General features: G+C 39.6%; 1 protein-coding gene across 5 annotated transcripts in view; it reads left to right on the plus strand.

Moving 5' to 3' along the window:
• EGF (epidermal growth factor) overlaps positions 1–14110 on the plus strand; it is a 65369-nt gene extending 51259 nt beyond the window's left edge. For 4 of the 5 annotated variants that reach the window (XM_075032884.1, XM_075032898.1, XM_075032912.1 and 1 more), the window contains 4 exons: positions 2500–2664; positions 6170–6272; positions 9746–9848; positions 11361–14110. In XM_075032884.1, the coding sequence (XP_074888985.1) occupies positions 2500–2664; positions 6170–6272; positions 9746–9848; positions 11361–11581 (592 nt within the window). In that variant the 3' untranslated portion in view covers positions 11582–14110. Of the gene's footprint in view, positions 1–2499; positions 2665–6169; positions 6273–7674; positions 9849–11360 lie in introns of all 5 variants that reach the window. The other variant, XR_012651102.1, reaches the window with a different exon arrangement.
• Positions 14111–14363: the final 253 nt, after the last annotated feature.

Here is a 14363-nt window from a genome sequence, read left to right on the forward strand (position 1 = left end):
CTGTTACAATTAATAGTAGGATTCGATTTGTTTCCTAAGCACTCGATTCTTTGCTTTGGAAATGTGAGATAAGTTGTTAAATGACTTAGTGCTCATAGCTTTATGAAAGAGGTGCTTGCTCTTTCTCCTTTACATATCGTGCTGACTTGTACCTCCCTGTCAGCCTTGCTGCTCATGTGTAGCATTCACTGGGATGGAAGAGGACACCTCTGTCTTGTCTTCTCTGATTGGGACCAGGGAGGAGAAGCCTGGTGTCAGCATCTTCCCTTACAGTTTGAAGAGTCTTGATTCCTGGCAGAAAGGGTACAACATGATGGTCCTCTTAAAAACAGGGAAAGTAGCAATGAGACCTCAAAATCGAGACCTCCTTCCTCTCGTCAGTATTTTTGTGAAGCCTAATTCCTGGTTCCCCAAATGCAGTTACTGATAAAAGCAAAGAGAATCTTTTATCTCCAGAAGTCAGCCTTGGTCTGGTCAATGTGATGGCCTAGTCCCATGGGGTAATCATTTCTTCAAAACCATTAGTGCTGGAACTTAATTTTGTAACCTGTTTACATTTGAATCTCTCTTCTATCTTTCTTCAAAATCAAGCATAGAAGTATTTGCAGTGGGACAAGTCCAATACCTGCGTCCTCCCCTGGGGTCTCACCTGGTAAGTGAGGACCTGTGCAGGGGATGGATGCTGTTCTGTAGTAGGCAAATCTCCCTCTGTGTCTCAGTAACTCGGGTGGCCATCATGTAACCCTGGAGTGAGGAGAGCAAGCTTTGTGCTGAAGGGTTTCTTTGACCCACCATTCCTCCAAATCTACCTGCAGGAACCTCTGTACCAGGCCATTCCTGCAAGCACTGTCAAATCCTAGGCTTTCTTATTTTTAAATATGGATGGTCTCCCCTACCTACAGACCTCTGTACCTGCAGGAATATGAAAAGAATGTATCTCATGTACATACATGGGAATGAAGTGGATGCTTTGTGCCATGGATTTCCTAAGCTCGGCAAAGCCATTACAGGAGATGAGACTCATGGTCATCTCTGGTATATGTTATGAATTTTTAGTGTAAATTTTAGAGGCATTGATAACTATGTTTTTTTCACTTCATTGAGCTTCTCCTATTGAAACTGAAGAGTCTACAACTGCAGAACTTTCAAATCAGATCACATCTTTTTTCTTCTATTTGTTAGGTGTTAGTGCAGAATAAGAATCCAAATGTACATATTTTTCAGTTCTGGAAGTGGAAGCCATTTAAAAAATTAAGAAGCAACTGTGCTTAGCCGTTTTCTTGGAGGTCAAGGTTTGTGTGTGGACCTTGCTGAATTCTCACATTGTTGAATTCTCACTAGATGGCAGCATTCATTCATGTAGGCTGTATATATGAACTACCAAAACGAAGTAATGGAAAAATGTTATCTAACAAAAATATCTAGCAAAAATCACATACCAAATGTGATTTGTGTTTTAATTAATAAAAGCTCTTACACTAGAAAGTAAATCTTCTAGCTTGTTTGGAATTTATTCTGATCTTACGTTAAAAATTAGCATTTTTGTGCCTCCTGACATATATGCATTCTAATTTGTGACAGAATGAGAGTGCTTGTGCCTGATTTAATAATGAATGCTGATATAATGTTTTCAGGACATTACGTAAAAGCTGCTGCAGGTAAATCCTGCTTCTTTTGCTCATTTGACTAGCTCTTCTGACTTGAATAAAACTAGACTGATAAGAATTGTGAGAAGGATTTGAGCCTACATTGCTGAGAGATTGTTATGAATTGAGTAGACTGGTCATTTTTTATGTTTACTATTTCCTTTTTTATGTCTCTCACCTTGGACATTAAAACTAGGCTGAGATTCTTGATGTATTTCTCACTTCCTATTAATTTTTGATTTTAGGGTTTCATGAAATGATAAGTAATTTTTGTATTGGGTTTCACAGTGGTAAAAACAAACAAACAAAAACTACCTACAGAAGAAGCTTGTATTAAAACTAATTCTGAAGATATTTCTAATCCATACTAGGGTTTTTTTAAACACTTTCACTCGTCTTTTATTTTAAAGTAAGGATTTAGATTAAAATTTGATTCCCTTAACCAAATCGCTCTGAAAATACGAACAAGTCCTATTTGCCTATTTCAAAGAAAGGGAAGCTTGCTGCTGTAAACAGTTAAATGGAAAATCTTGCGGAAACACTAATCACGCGGCAGGATTTAAGAGAAAATTATTTTTTCTATTCTTTACCATTGGAATTTGGAAATTATAATCTTTGTATAATTCTGTAGGTGACTCAATAGCTTTATAGTAAAAAAACCTTTCTCATATTGAATTCTACAGGTTTTGACAGCCATTCCTCTAAAGTAATTTTGTCTTCACAATTACTAAATTAAACCAGGTATTTCCATAGCGGTTGCCAATGGTAAATCAATAAGCAAGGTGACTGAAGTGATGATCCGGGGCTTTTCCTCTGCCGCCAGTTACAAAGTGTGCTCACTTCCTTTTGGCAGCTGTGTGACGGGCTACGTCGGAGAGCGGTGCCAGTTCAGCGATCTGGAGTGGTGGGAGCAGCAGCATGCTGAGCGGGTGAAGATGCGGAATATCACCATCACGGTGTGCGTAGCAGTGCTGGTCCTCCTGCTGCTGCTGGGGTCCCTGGCTGCCTACTGCCACAGGTAGTGCTTCCAAACACGTGCTGTGAACGTGTGGCACGGGGACTAAGGTCCTGCTGACTTTCACAGAGATCTGATGGTGAAGAACGCGAGCTGTTCCTCAGCTGGTGGAAATCGCCGTATCATCCTTGCTACTCTTTTGCTTTTCAGTAATTGGATCTATGAATAATTCAGAAAGTTCTGGCATGTCCCTTGCCTGCAGTAATCACATTGGTGTTAGTGAGTAACATGTGTCTGGGGGGAAGAAGGATAGACCTGATTAGGTTGGAAGAGGAGCCATAATTTGTATTGATGAGAGAGTTCAGGAGCCATGCTATTCACTTCTTCCTTGGTTTCCCGTAAGAGCTCTAGATGTCTGAAACTGTCATGGTAGGGTTTGGCTCTTCTCTGCTAGCTATCCCATTAGTTTGGTTTTGTTTCCCTTTCAGTGTAGAGTGGCACCTGAAAGTTTCCTTGCCATTGAGAAAAGCAGCTTACTAACCTTCCAATAGCAAACTTCCACAGTGATGCCTCCAGCATCTTCCAGTATGTGAAAGCATTTTACCTGGCAGTAGAAAGAGTAAAATTAGGGATGTGAGCCTAAGGCACATCTGTTGTAGAAGTACTCCCTGGCATTTTCCATGGCTGTAATGAATTGTGCAGGTTTGGGATTCTTCTCATGGCAAAAAGAATCCCTACACTCACTGTTTAAGAACCCAGTCTGATGTGAAATTAAATGTCATCGATGTCCCTTGGACTGGAAAGTATTCAGCATTTAATAAGTTAGAGTCTTTTGGCCATGACCTTGGCAGATAACTGTTCTCAGAGGTTCTTGTTTAAATGTATATTTATATTGAAAAGTAAACAAACAAAAAGCCAGACAGCAGCCAAATCAAGTCTCCTGCTGCATGCCAACCTGCCCTCCGTGGGCAGGGGTTTTGTTTGTGGTTTAGGTTAATTTTAAAATTAGGCTCTCCTAGGCATAAAAAGTTAAGCTACAAAAGAAGTTAACTATGGAAGCCAATATTTTCCATTCTTATTTAATGGTTCCTAGCATATTTAGTCCATAAAAGTAGACAAGCTGCCATGTTTCTTATTTTCTATTAACTAATGGTAGATGTCCAGAATTAAAGCTAAGCGCAGCATGGTTTGTTCTCATGACCTGGGATTCAGAAGCTAATCAGTGGAATGAGACATTCAGAATAGACAAATTGTGAGATTCTTATATTTCCCATGTATGTCATATAAATTGTCATGAAAAATAGCTAGAATGTGGCTGGTTTTAAGGTGTGAAGATACTCATTCTCTTCCCTTCCTTTCTCTTTTGTTATTTCTCCCTGATTTACCTTTCTTTCTTGCCAAATGCTTTTGATCAATATAACTATTTACCCCAACAACAAGTTTTCAATTACATGCTTGACTGAATTTGTACTGCAGCTATTACTAGCATAACTAGATCAAAATGAAACCACTGACCTAAAATCCCTATTTAACTGGAGTCTGGAAACCAGTATTTGGGTTGAAATTGCTATACTGCTTTTTCATATTATCTACTGTATTTTGAAATATACCAATTAGCCTGTAATAGTCCTGTTCCTTCCCCTCTAAAATGCAGACGCCTATCTCCTTTTAATTGGAGGAAATGAAGTTGGAGATCCACACTTGCCAATTCAAAAAATGTGTAAACTGGAGGCCAAGAATCCCAAAGTATCGTGTTGGTTTGTTCAATGACTTGTCTGCTGAAGAGCACTGTGTCATCCTTAGTGTTAGGTTCATGTAGTCTGACTGTATACTATGCCAAGTTTCCTATCTTTCTTGGGAAGCAAGGAAACAACTCTTTTTCCAACAACAAAAAATAATCTGAATCACAGATTTAACACCCAGAATCCCTCCACCTCAATTGGCCAAGGCAGTGCAAAAAATGACAGTAGGACTGGGATTAGGATTGAGAAATTCTTGGCCTCTTGCCCATGCTCGGTCAGCTAGATCTCACTGCCTCGTCTGCTTGTGCTCAGTCACACATGAAGACTCCCATGCCCGGCATCTGCTACTCTGCATGCTGTAAAATAAGATGTAGAATTAGTGAACCTCTTGAGCGGGGCATCCCACTGAGGACGATGCCCGTGTGTGAGCTCTGTACAAGGGATTTTACAACTCTATAGTAATAGGCTTGAGTTTTGTCAGCGCTATGAGCTGCAGTGTGAAATGAGCACATCCAGGTGACAAGACATGAACAGCAGCCTTGCCACAGTGTCAGGAAAAGTCAAAAAGGACTATTTTACTTTATTTCTCAGCATTCTGCTCTGTGGATGTACCCTCAGATCTGAAACCTATTTGATTTCATATTAGCAGTCCCAGTCTTATCCCCTACTGGAGACAGTTGGGTTTTTTTATTGTTTGAATACACAGGAACACGTTATGGAGAATCTGGGGAGAAAATCTGTGGTGGAGACAGGTCTTCCTCATTTCTAGCAAAAAGCAAATTTTATTTACATTATATACTCATGAAGGGAGCAACATATGATAATTACTGCAGATGCACTTTCCAGTTAGTATATGAATATGATGTAGAAATAAAAGGGAAATTCCTATTTTCTTTGGTAGATGTCTATTAAATTTCATTTAAAATAGACTGAGTAAAAGGATATTCTAACTTGAGACTTCCAGAATTTGAAGAGTGTAACATTAATCTTGTTAGCTGATGTCTAGATGGAGAAAAACCATGTATGCAAAGTCAGTAAAGATGTACTGATTTGAATCTCAAGCAGTGTAAATGAACTCTTTTTCTTTGGACCATGTTTTCTATGTTGGGGCCTATATGGGCTTTTAATACTGCCTTATTAAGTGATTGCTGTTTTACTGTAAAAATAGCAATTTTTTTAATTTCTGGAACTAGCCACTTAGAGCTGATTATTTGTATCCTTTTCCAGCTGCAGGTTGTACTCTTGGCTTTTCCCCCTCCTTGAGTTAATTTGTTGGTCATGCTTTTCCCTGGAAATGTCTTAGTTCCAAGGTTTTTGAGGCTTTCAGTTTATTTCATAGTAATTTTTGCAATTGTTGTCCTCCATACATGATGCAGATGAATGCAGAAGAGACTTTCATAATTGTAACTATGAATGGTGTACAAAAATATTCAGATTTTTATTTCTGAGCTTCACCCACAAACGCTGTTCATTGTATTGGCTGAAACCTAAATCTTTATAAGAGGAATGTATTATAAATAGAATGATATAAGAAAATGGAAGGGGGTAGTTAAAATTATGAGGTCTATTGTTTTTTCTAATGAATGACCCTTTACAGATGGCACATTAGAACAAAAATTTGTTCACTTCTTACTGACTTCTGTTTCTGACAAGCTGTTTGTTTTAACTACTGTGCGGTAATTGACAGTAATACACCCTTTCAAACCAATGAAAGAAAACAAAATATATATCCCTTCTGTAAATACCTATAGAATAATGTGTGAAAGGAAGCAGCATCTGTTCCTCCCAAAGCAAAAGAATTTGTTTCAGCTTTTGTTCTATTGCAGAAGTCAAAACTTGTATAAGAAGAATCTCTATGCAGAAGCGATAAGAGATGCCAGCAGCCGCGCTGACAATGAGAACGTGACACCTACTAGCAACAAGTCTCGGGTAACTATATTAATGTGGAGTGGAGAGGGAAGCAGGAAGGATCAAAGAGTGTTAGGGATCCACTTGAGATTATCCATCAAATAATTCACATCTTAAATATATTAAATAACTGCTAGAGTCATCAAGTGCTTTGCTGTGAACCCTAGTTCATCTTACCTCATTGTTATCCCTCAAAGTTCACAGCTGCCTGGATGTATTGCAACCATTAGCCAGTGTTATTGTTAGCTTTGAACACAACAGTTGGGGAACTGTGTTCTAAATTAAGGAAATGGCAATGTGATGACATGGCATATCACGGAGTTATTTTCACAGGAAAGTATGCCCTCTGTAAAAAAGGCTCCTTGGAAGCCAAGTATTGTGTGTGCTACATGAGATGTTGAACTTTTATTTTGGGGATTGATGAAATGAAATGTCTTTGTCTTAAAAGCTGCTGCCTTGTAAAGAAAAACAACCAGAATGTTATCACACAGTTTGGGAGGGAATATAAAATACCAATTTTGCACTGGTGTAGGTAGAAATGCCATCATGATCTGGTTGTACTGGCCTGTTTCTGTTGTCATTTTTGAAGTTGCATCAGAGAATTTGGCCCCATAAGATCTGATCTAAGGACCTGATTCTCACTGGCATTAAAATGACATTACACTGCTGGGTGATGGCAATTGAAACTTGAAGTGGGCCAAAGTGACAAAATTGGCATCTGTGGCTACTTCTGTGCCCGGTCTGAGACTCCTATCTCAGAAATGTGTGACTTACCCTAAGAGCTTGTCTGCACACACATACCATTCAGCTCTGAATAAGCTGCTGTAATGCAGGTATCACCATACTTGTCCAGGTAGTATCACATTAGCTAAGCAGCGTCCACTCTTCAAAACAAGCACAGCTATGCCTCTGGGAAAGACTAAGGGAAGAGTTTATACTTGTACAGGATTGGTGATAAACTCTAGTGAAGCACATGCCTTTTTACTGGGGTAACTGCACAAAGTTTTTCTAGTATAGGTATTACTGCAAGGCTTTAAAGCCTTCCACACCCAACTATAGCTGGAAAGGTACAAGAATTGTGTGCATAGTAGTCATGGTCACAAAAGAATTTGACTTTAAATGGCCTGAAGTTTGACTCTGCTCCAAATTTTTGAGTCCAGAAAGAGATGAGTTTGTTCTACCTGGGAATCTGAGGGGTTGAATATCATAGAACATTTATAGTGAAAATCCAAGCATTTTTAATCAACCTGAAGAAGGCCTCACAAATGGTTTAGTTTGAGTGTCTGGTAGGATTTGTGAGTGGGTAGCCACTGAAACACACTATCAAATATATGTTGAGAGTACTGAATTTACTTGACTCTGGTTACAACATATTGTTCCTTAGCTGGTCAACTGCATACTCTTGTGGATCTTTTATTACCAGCGCTTTGTTACTCCACATGCTGGACAGCAAATGTGCTGAATCGTGACGATGCCATCATTTGTTCATAGCAGAGACAAAAACCACAGCTTGCAAAATATATGAGGCTGGGAAAATCAGAAACATTTGTTGGGAATGGGAACAGCTCGTTGCCTGGGAGCAGTGCTGTAGGAGGCCTGCAGCTCATCAGCTCTGTCCCCACCTGCTGTTGCCCCCACAGTTAATGCTAGTGGTCAATGATATTTTTGCTGAATATAGGAGTAATTAGACAGCTAAGCAATGGACCGAATCAACAAAACCAAATCCAACCTACTCATCTATTACACACTCGTGTTAAATTTCACCATGCATTCTTGTACTGGGAGACATCAAATACATTAATAAAGTAATTTATTGCAAATGGTTTGTTGCAGGCTGGAAGAGGAAATCACTGACCCTTTGCTAATTATTGATGCTTACACAGTAATGGATTCCTGTGGTTTCATGCGCGTGATTTGCTCTGTGCTGATGTAGCCATCGAGTGTTAAGTTCACTGGGGCTTCATGCATGCATGCACTCAGGTTAGAAACTGTAGAGTTGCCAAAAAGCAGCAGGAAGTTGTCCATTTCTACTGTTCACTTAAAGTGGATTATTTGGGAGCTTTATGTAAAAAAAGAGATTATACTACATCAGGGATAGAAAACTCTATAGCTCCTCAACTCTTAAGGTACTGGAAGAGGTTTTTGGGTATTGATTTACACAGCATTAATAATCCTAATGAAGGACTTCATATGGGGACAGGATGATGTGTATGCAATAACTGTAAAGAGCTCATGAAATTCACTTCTTTTGTAACCCATAGTGCTACTGCTCATTTGTGAGACTGGGGAGAGGGAGAGTAAAGACTTTCTTGTTCTTGCCCATCTACGTTAATGCAGAGGATAAAAAGATTTTACACTATCACACATATCAAATGCTAGGTATCATGATACTGAAACTATACCTATAAATTGTCCAAGTGTCATGCACTTTTCCCTTTACTTCTATTCTGCCAGGTGAGGCTACATTTAGCTGAGGGTATGCCTGGGTATTTTTTCACATTTGTATTAGAGTTCCATAATCCAGGCTAGGTTTGTCCTAGGGATATGTAAGCCTTGGTAAACTTCTGCACATGCCTGGATTTTGATGCTGTTCTGAGACTTTTCATCCAGCAAGTGTTCTGCTTTGCACAGTCAAAGATATTTTGCAGAACTGTGCAGTGCTGAATCTCCTCCAGGGGTCTGTCACATGTGGGTTAGCAGCTGTAAGCCTACAGATTTTATGTAAATGAACTGATGCCTAAATAGTCACACCTGCTACATCTGTGATCTATCCACATAAATCCACCAATTATCCACCTGGACCACTGAATCTGTCGGTCCTTCTGTTGGAACATCTTATTTACAGACATTTTCTCTTCTTCCCTGTCTCTGCTCTTTAAACATCCCCCCTTTACTGGGTTTCCCTCTTTCCCTCTATACTATTTCAGCACAGTGCTTCACATTGCTTTCCTCTGCTCCTGTTTTTTTCTGTTTCCCCCCCCTGGTCTTTTTCAGCACATTCCCCCAGAGGGTCCCATCTTCTGCTTCTGAGGTGTCACTTCCACTGTCACTGTGGGATGATGGAACTGCACCCCCAGATGGTGCTGAGAGCCAGAAAGGGAGGTTTGCTTCCTTCCCTGTGTCTGACAGGGTTTCCTGCTGTCTGGTTTGCAGGTCTCTTTAATACTTTAAAAGTAGCCCTCAGTACTATGGAGAGGGTTGATTTTCATGAGTTTTTGTTCTTGCATCTGGAAAGGTTGATTTGCAAGGCAAGAGAATGGGTAGTTCTTTACTAGACTGGAACCGCGCACTTTCCAAAGACCGGGGCTGTCATCATCTCAAATGTTTAATTATCTGCAGGGGAAGGGTCACCCCTGAAGCCAAGGTGACCTTTTTCCCCCTGCTGTGGTTGGAGTGTGTGGCCCTTCCAGTTTGCCTCTTGGGTTTCAGAAAACCAGTTCATTTTATATTAATTTGGGGTCTGTATATTTTGTGCATATTGTATGTATTTCCAGTTTGCGGTTATTAAGGAGTGTAACAGTTCTCCGGAGACTAAAGCGGTTGATCTAATAGAGTGTGAGACAGCAGATCCTCATCCTGCCTGTCCTTCAGAATATGGTGAGTAGGATTTCCTTCCTTATTAGATCTCTCCTCACCTTTGTACCAGCAGGAGCAGTGGCTGATAGAGGAGACAGAGAAATCAGAATTACATTTCTGGCCTGTTTAAAGCTGCTGTGCACAGCAGAAGCTGTGTTTGTTTTGCTGTGAAGAGACCATTCAGTCCTTCACTTACCAGATTATTCATGAGAAATTACACTACAGCAGTGCTTTCACACTCATAAGAAGCCAGATGCTTCTCATGATAGTAATAATATAATATTTTTGCATTTGTATAGATCTTCACAGGTTTGCTTCATAGCAAGTGAAGTTATGCCCATCATACTGATGGGAAATGTATATCCATCGAATGAGTTCTTATTCATTTAGGCAGGATAACTGAAATGGTGTGAGAAGCCCAGGTCTCCCCAGAAACCTTTTGCCCTGAGGCAGCAACTGCAGTTTTGCTTTTTGTGTTAAATGAGATGTTTGACTGCTTGGGGCTTGTTTGGTGCTTCAGCAAAGGAGAGATGAATGAAGGAGTTGTGCCTCCCATACCTGGTGCAAAGGCAGCAGGCAGCACAGAAGCACACAACAGGCTTCCATGGACCACAGGTTACCACCTGGACTGCTCTGAGTTTTAGGAAATGCTGCCTTATGGATGGCAACTGAATCTCCTAATTGCTCAGATGGTGAGAACTGATGGAGAAAGACTGATAACCATTTGTCCTCTTTACCATATATACCTCCTAACTACAGAATTTACTAGAGAATGTGGTTTGCATCCATCATTTAGAAATATGCAAAGACAAATGTCTGAGGATACTTGAATGGGCAGGCATCTCACAAGATTTTCCAAATTGCCCATCCTGTCCTTAGACATATGATGGGAAGTCACTTTATTCATCAGTAGAAAATATGCCTCACATTTACTTGGTTGGACTAATATTGTGAACACGTGTAGAACTGTATTGTCCAGTGAAGGAAGCCTGATGTTTCCCATTAGGAAGCTCTGTTTTCATTTATAGTTTTATCAGATGCAGCTATTGGAACAGAAATTTCCCATGACAGGTGTCTGATTTTTTCCTAGTTGAAAATTTTAGCAGAAGTGGTTCAACCATTTTAGACAAGACTGGTAAATAAACTGATGTCTTTTCTAGCATGTTAAAGAAAGTTCTTATACCATGCCAGTGAATAATTCTAAGATATTTTGACTTTGGAGCAGGGGCTTTAATTTTGCCAGGCAGGTAGTCTTCCTGTCCTGGGCATGCTTTTTCCTGTTCTTATGTATTAAAATGGAAACCCATGAAATTTGCATAGGACAAGTAATTTCTTAAACTCTGAAGCAAGTTCTTGACTTTGCCTCTTTTTTTTTTGTTCTCCTGACATGAGTTGGTTTTGTAATTTTCTGAACCCAATTCTGTGCTTCCTTTCATAGCTTTCCTCTCTCAAAGATGCCATTAGCTTTCTTTTAGCTTAGTTCTTGTGAAGCTTCTCAAATGGCTTTCAGTAATACATATCGGTTTTCTCCAGTGGAACAGCCTATAACATACGACAAAGCAGCAGAGACTCTGGCAGAAGAGGAGAAAGAACAAGGCTGTCAACAAGAGATTCCCGTTGGTGAGAAAGCACGTCAGCCCATGGGGGCAGCAAAGGGCCCTCCCCAGGCTCCTTGGAGCATCCACCCGAAGTCCCTGCTGGAAAGGGAGCCCTGCGAGCTTGCCCCAGCCAGCCTGCTGATGCAGCCAGACTAGAAGCAGCCTGGGTTTGAGTAGGAAAAGGAGGAAGGATGAAGTCAGTAGAGAATGGGAACTCATGAAACACTGAAGCAACCCTCATTTTTTCATTAAAATCTGCTTTAGAAAAAAACACAAATCAAAACAAAACAGAAAAGTCCCTGCCACTCCTTCCCTGTCATGTCTGCTTGGAAGAATTACTGTGAGCAATGTATTAGCAATGAGTACTCTGTAAGTATCACTTTAAGGGTCACTGCTGCTAACTTCATTAACTGCCTGCTAAAAGGACATTGAGGGGAAAACAGCCAAGTGGGTGATTTATCAGAGATAAGTATTTTCTAATGGAGTTTTTTGCAAGTAGTGGTCTTTACACATACACAGAGTCCAGAAACCGCCTAGAAAATGGGCCACAAGGACAACTGCAGAGAAACTGGAATGGAAAATGATGCAGGAAAATGAGTTAAAAATGAATATTTTTATTAAAATACTGTTCATGGACACTTTAAGCCTCTCCCCAGCACTGCTGTCAGGCCAATGTAACTTCCTGGACTTCACCACAGATATTCTTGTATCTGCTTCTGTAAGTGAGCACCAAATGGGATCTTGTATTTCTCAGGTTTGGTGGGCTGGAGGATTGTTTGTGAGCATATGGTATTAATGATGGTCACATCTATGAAGTGAGAGGTAATGTTTGAGGGGAAAGGTGATTCTTCATTAAATTTTCCGATCTACACTGGTCTTTCAGAGCGTTACTGGATTGTTTCTGGACTGAGGCAGTGGGCCTGAGTCTGCTTTCAGCCCTGCGAGGAAGCATGTGCTGGAACTGTCCCTGCCTCACAGAAGTGTGTCTGGCAGCAAACCCTGGTCCATTACATAGGAGTTAGTGTGGGGAAAGAAGTCCGGCCAGTTGCTGCTCGAAAAGAACAGGAGGAGTGGGACAAACAAACAAAAAACCACCTCGGTTTAGACTGACTTCCATGTAACTGATCTGTGCTGCCTGGTAAAATCCATGGGAACAATTGGAAAACAACACCAATTTTTCTTGTAACTGGCTTTCTAACAGCTACAGTTCCCTTCCAGTTATTTACTAAGAACTAACTCACTTATAAAGCTCTGTTGTATACAGAGTTATAGCTTAGTTGTTTATCAAGTGATTTTCACCACTAGTCTTGACTTCCTAAGGCTGTTTTCAGAACATATTGGAAGATATCTAGAAATCAGCTAGATTACTAATAATGTTTTCATTGTAGGGGATCTCTCAGTTCTCTGTCTTTGAAGCCTACTACTGTAACTATCAGACACCTTCTTTAAACTCCACTAGAGTGCCCACAACCTGTGTTCCTTGTAATTCATTAGCTGGATAATAGTAGCAAATGTTATTGATTTGTGTGTTTACCATGCTGTTTTCTGTTTTTTTTAGAATTCTGCTAGCAAGGTATGGGATGTTGTTGTTTGGTTACCAGCTCTGTAGGCCAGTGAAGGGAAAGAGTATTGAAAGGCTCTTACCTTTTGTCCAAAACAGTTACACACTTGAGTAACTTTGTGGAGTCGGTTCTGATTTATGTTGGTGTAAACAGTAAGAACATTGAGCCCAAGGTGTCTGAATTACAAAAATTATAATGCTTTGTTGTGTAGAGGGTTGTCACTTATTTGTTTATCTTCTAAAGTGATTTTTGCTGGTGGTTTTGAATTAAGTCTGTTTTCTAATCACATCAGTTCTGAATTCAGAATAAACTTGTAAAATAGGCATTTCCAGAGGTTAATTGGAACTAGTAGCAATGAAGATGCGTTCTCTTTTGTGAATGGCAACAAGGGTACTTCCATGAAAAGAGAAGTGGTTGGGAAGAGTTGGCATACTAAACTGTGTTCAGGAGAGGACAACCACTGGGCTGAACCATTAGTATTTGATAGATTTGATTTTAAGTTCAGTATAGTTTAATTTCATTAACATTGTTAAAAGCATCTAGTTTGGATTCCCTGGTCTTTCACAGTTCATCACTGATCTTGTGTATTTTGATGGGAAGAGAGTCCAGCTATAAAGGCCCCGATTCAGTAAAGCATTTAATTTCCATGAGAGCTAGACAGTAAAATGACTTTGATCCCTGTACTTTGATTATCTCTGGTGAAACATGTTTGCGTGCTTAAAATCAAGGAGTTGTGTTGAATGACAGTCAACATTTAGTTGGAAGTTTCCCCGGTCAAAGGAAAAAAAGATTTGTGACTTTGACTCTTGTCTAAACAAAGGTGTTTCATACTCCTTACAAATTAGTTTCATATTCTACCCTGTGTTTTGTTTACTTTGCTTTCCTTCAGTCTAGGGATCTAATTTTAAATTTGATAGTGTTCTTTACAGAATAAGATAGGAAAATTAAGCTGATATGTTTTTGTAATTAGGGTGTTTTGAGTTTTAAATGTTTTCTAAACTCAGCTCTAAACTCAAAATAATCTTTAATGTAAAACCTTGAAATGGTATTTCAACACAAATATAATATATTTGGTTTATTTGTATGTTTATAAAGCTATTGATTTATAAAATAAATAAAAAAAAATCCCTGGTGTCCCTCTTGTTTTAAAAGAAGAGAACGCAAAATTTTGGTTTCAGTTAACCCATGTCATGTTTGTTGATAGTTCCATTGGTTTCATACAGCCACAGTGTGTAAAGTGTTGGTGCAGCATGTGCAGATATCATCGGTTTTTCATTCACTGCTCAGAGAATCTATACTAATAAGGATTATCTTCTGCAGCTCACAGGCAGATCCTAGCTTGAATATGGTAAGTTTTTATTTATTATTTTAGTTAT

Source organism: Buteo buteo, chromosome 1 (assembly GCF_964188355.1).
Source record: "Buteo buteo chromosome 1, bButBut1.hap1.1, whole genome shotgun sequence".
NCBI classification, from domain to species: domain Eukaryota; kingdom Metazoa; phylum Chordata; class Aves; order Accipitriformes; family Accipitridae; genus Buteo; species Buteo buteo.